We start from the raw sequence: 3,083 nt of genomic DNA, 5'->3' as shown, positions 1-3,083 counted from the left end.
TATTATTGTATATAGCGGTGGATACTCACTGACCCCACTATTGCTCCATATCTTTTAATGTACATTTGATTATCATTACCCATAAATAGTTATTAATCCATTTAAATTACAGTCTTTTATCTTATTATTTAATATTAAAATTTAGTTATTCCAATAATATAAAAATTCAAGTTTTGTTTATTGTTACCAATTTATTTTGAATACCGACAACTTTATGGTCGGTCGGTAACTAACAAAAACATTCAGTTTGACCGAATTGATTTCCCTGGGGATCCAATGACCAATTAAGCCTGCTAGACCTTAATATCATGTCTGGGGGAAATTCACCCCCGCTCATCAGCACTCCCGGCCCGTCTCACAAGGGACGACAGGTGATGCCTCAATCAAGCAGATACCAACCAACGCCAGCAGCTCGTATAGGCTCGATGGGACTCGGGACGGACAGTCTGCCCGGGCCTTCGGTCGCGGCCCAGAGGACTCTGAGGATCGAACCGGAGGAAGATAATCTTCCCTCGTTGACCGATCCCTCTGGGCCCTCTCGGCCGCGGAAGAAGGCCAGGTCCGAGTCTGACCGAGGTTCATCGAGCGATAAGGACAAGCGTCCCAGACTAGGCCCTTCCTCCAGATCGGAGGGGGAGGATGGTTCGACCACGTCCTCAGCTCATTCCTCGACAGAATCAGTCACTCCCTCTTCGTCCAGATCTTCGTCCCCCTCTGGGAGTCCAATCCCAGCTAAACCCATTCCGAAACCTAGGGCTCCCGCCAGGACAGGGATAGCCCTAAGGCAACAACGATCCCCTCCTCGTTCTCCCTCCCCAACGCTTTCCCCTATCCCGGTAGACTCAACCCGAGGTGCCCCCGCCCTAAGCGGCACGGCGGGTAACCTGGATTCGACCAGGTATATGGACCTCGAGTCTACCAGACCACACGTCCCAAAGCCCAATCCCATCCCTTCTACCTCCTATGCTGCCATGGCAGCTAGGCCAGGTGCTCCCACCACCCAGAGGACTTCCCAATCCTCACAAGTCCCTCCCCCGAGGCCGAAGGGTCGTGCCCAGGAGGTACTGCGCCGACACCCGCCAATTATGGTGGAGGCCCTTCCAAATTGGTCCCGCCACATGGCGGCCATAAGGGAGCGCCTAGGCCGCGCCCCCTCGGTGCGTCCCTTCGGCGCCGGCTTTAGATTCCTGCCGACGTCGGTGGAGGAGTATAGGGCGGTCCAGGCCTACCTGTCGGAGGCCTCTGCCAGGGACGGTGCCATTAAATGGTACTGTTACGCCCTGGCGGAGGAGATGCCTTCGAAGGTGGCGGTCCGGGGCCTCCCTGCCGACACCGACGAGGCAGAAATCGTCAATGCCCTGAAGGAGCTGGGATTCCCGGCTCGATATGCCAGGTGCATTAGGTCCCAGAGAGGGCGTCCGGGCTGCGTGTTTCACGTAGCCCTGGATCACCTCTCGAAGGACGGTCTCGCCCGCTTGTACGCAGTCAACGAACTGCTGTACCTGCCGGGGGTGACGATTGAAGGATGGCGTCCAACCCGAGGACCTGCGCAGTGTCATCGCTGCCAGGCCTTCGGACACGCCTCCTACAACTGTCATCGCGCGGTCCGTTGCGTAAGGTGTGCCGGGGAGCACATCGTAGCGGACTGCCCGAGGCCGAGAGACGGCCCATTCTCCTGTGCCAATTGCGGGAAGGACCATTCCGCCGTCGACAGACGGTGTGCGGTCTACCGCAAACGGGCCAGGATGATGGGAGTAACCGTCCCTCCTCCTGCACCTCAGGCGCCTCGAGCCGGGAGTGCAGCTCTTCCGGCATCCGAACCAGTAGCAAAATGGAAGGGGAAGGGGAAAGGGAAATCTTCCCAGCCCCCTCCCCCTTCCCACTCCGCTCCGTCTGCTGTGGTGGTGGAGGCGTCGCCATCGGCGTCTACACTGATGGCACAGGCCAACCCACCACGGCAGACAACCAAATCCAAGCCTACTCCTGCTCCCCGTGGTCGAACTACTGCTGCTCCATTGCCACAACAAACACCTTGCCCGACTAGCGGTCTTACGACAACAAAAAACAGGGAAAAGAATAGACGCAAAAAATTGAAAAAAAAGGCAAGGAAAAAGGAAGAAAAAGCAAGAAGGGGCATACCAGAGCCTATAGTGCCGGATCCCCCATCGAGAGCCCATGTTGAAACCATGGAGGTCTCTGAGGCCTCCCCACCAACCCAATTATCGACAACAAGCCCGCAATTGCCTTCGGCCCATCCGGCCGAAGGTAATTTAGATAACTTAAATAGTCAGCCCCCCCTCCCCCCCCGCCCTCAGCGCGAGCGCCGCAGCGGTCGACAGGCCTCTCAGCCTGCCGGTTTTGCTGCATGGCTGCTGGCACTCTGGGAGAACTTGGCCGAGGTGATCTCCGGAGTCATCCGCGAGATCGCCTCCGGCGCTAGCCCTATCGGGGCTATCCTGTCGGGGTTCTACCAGTTGATAGCGAGGCTCAATGGCTAGCCAGGAGCTTTGCATCATCTACTGGAACCCCGATGGGATAAGATCCCGAAAAAACGACCTGCTTGTTCTCGCCCGGGAGTACAACCCAGAGGTTGTTCTCCTGGGCGAGACCAAGCTTCGTCCTCAGGATGCGTTCAGGATTCCTGACTATTTCATGTACCGACGTGACGAGCTTACCCCTGCCGGGCGGCCGTTCAGGGGCACTGCGGCCCTCGTCAGGCGGGACGTGGTGCATGATCAGTTGGATTTGCTGTCCTTCACATCGACAAGGTCAGTCGGTGTGAGGGTACACACCTCGGGGGGAGATATGCGGATTTATGCCGCGTATAGACCCCCGGGGCCTGAATTTCACCCTGAGGACATAAGACGGGCCCTGAATCACGACGGCCGCCCAGCTCTGCTGGTCGGGGACCTCAACGCGAAGCACGTCGCGTGGGGCTCCCGACTTAACTCAGCAGTGGGCAGGCGGCTGTTAGAAGATGCCGATAGGGGCGACTACTCTGTGGTCGGCCCCGACGAACCCACACACATCCCGACCGCCGCGCGCTATCAGCCCGATGTGCTGGATGTGTGTGTGTACAAGGG

General features: G+C 57.4%; 1 protein-coding gene across 1 annotated transcript; it reads left to right on the top strand.

Moving 5' to 3' along the window:
- Positions 1 to 308: 308 nt before the first annotated feature.
- LOC134201696 (serine/arginine repetitive matrix protein 1-like) lies at positions 309 to 2,498 on the top strand. The gene is made up of 3 exons (XM_062676938.1): positions 309 to 1,061; positions 1,293 to 1,477; positions 1,715 to 2,498. The coding sequence occupies exons 1-3, from the start codon at positions 309 to 311 to the stop codon at positions 2,496 to 2,498; spliced, it is 1,722 nt and encodes a 573-aa protein (XP_062532922.1).
- The last annotated feature ends 585 nt before the right edge of the window (positions 2,499 to 3,083 follow it).

The sequence above is a fragment of the Bombyx mori genome, chromosome W, assembly GCF_030269925.1.
Source record: "Bombyx mori chromosome W, ASM3026992v2".
Taxonomy (NCBI): domain Eukaryota; kingdom Metazoa; phylum Arthropoda; class Insecta; order Lepidoptera; family Bombycidae; genus Bombyx; species Bombyx mori.
The sequence above is the reverse complement of the archived record's forward strand: the minus strand, read 5'-3'. Positions and strand labels throughout refer to the sequence as shown.

What these genes read in the sequence shown, in the direction of transcription:
- LOC134201696 (XM_062676938.1), top strand. Translation starts at nt 309, where the DNA reads ATGTCTGGGGGAAATTCACCCCCGCTCATCAGCACTCCCGGCCCGTCT. An exon ending in CGAAGGGTCGTGCCCAGGAG is followed by an intron (nt 1,062 to 1,292) that starts GTACTGCGCCGA and finishes CTGGCGGAGGAG; the next exon opens with ATGCCTTCGAAGGTGGCGGT. An exon ending in AAGGACGGTCTCGCCCGCTT is followed by an intron (nt 1,478 to 1,714) that starts GTACGCAGTCAA and finishes CGCCGTCGACAG; the next exon opens with ACGGTGTGCGGTCTACCGCA.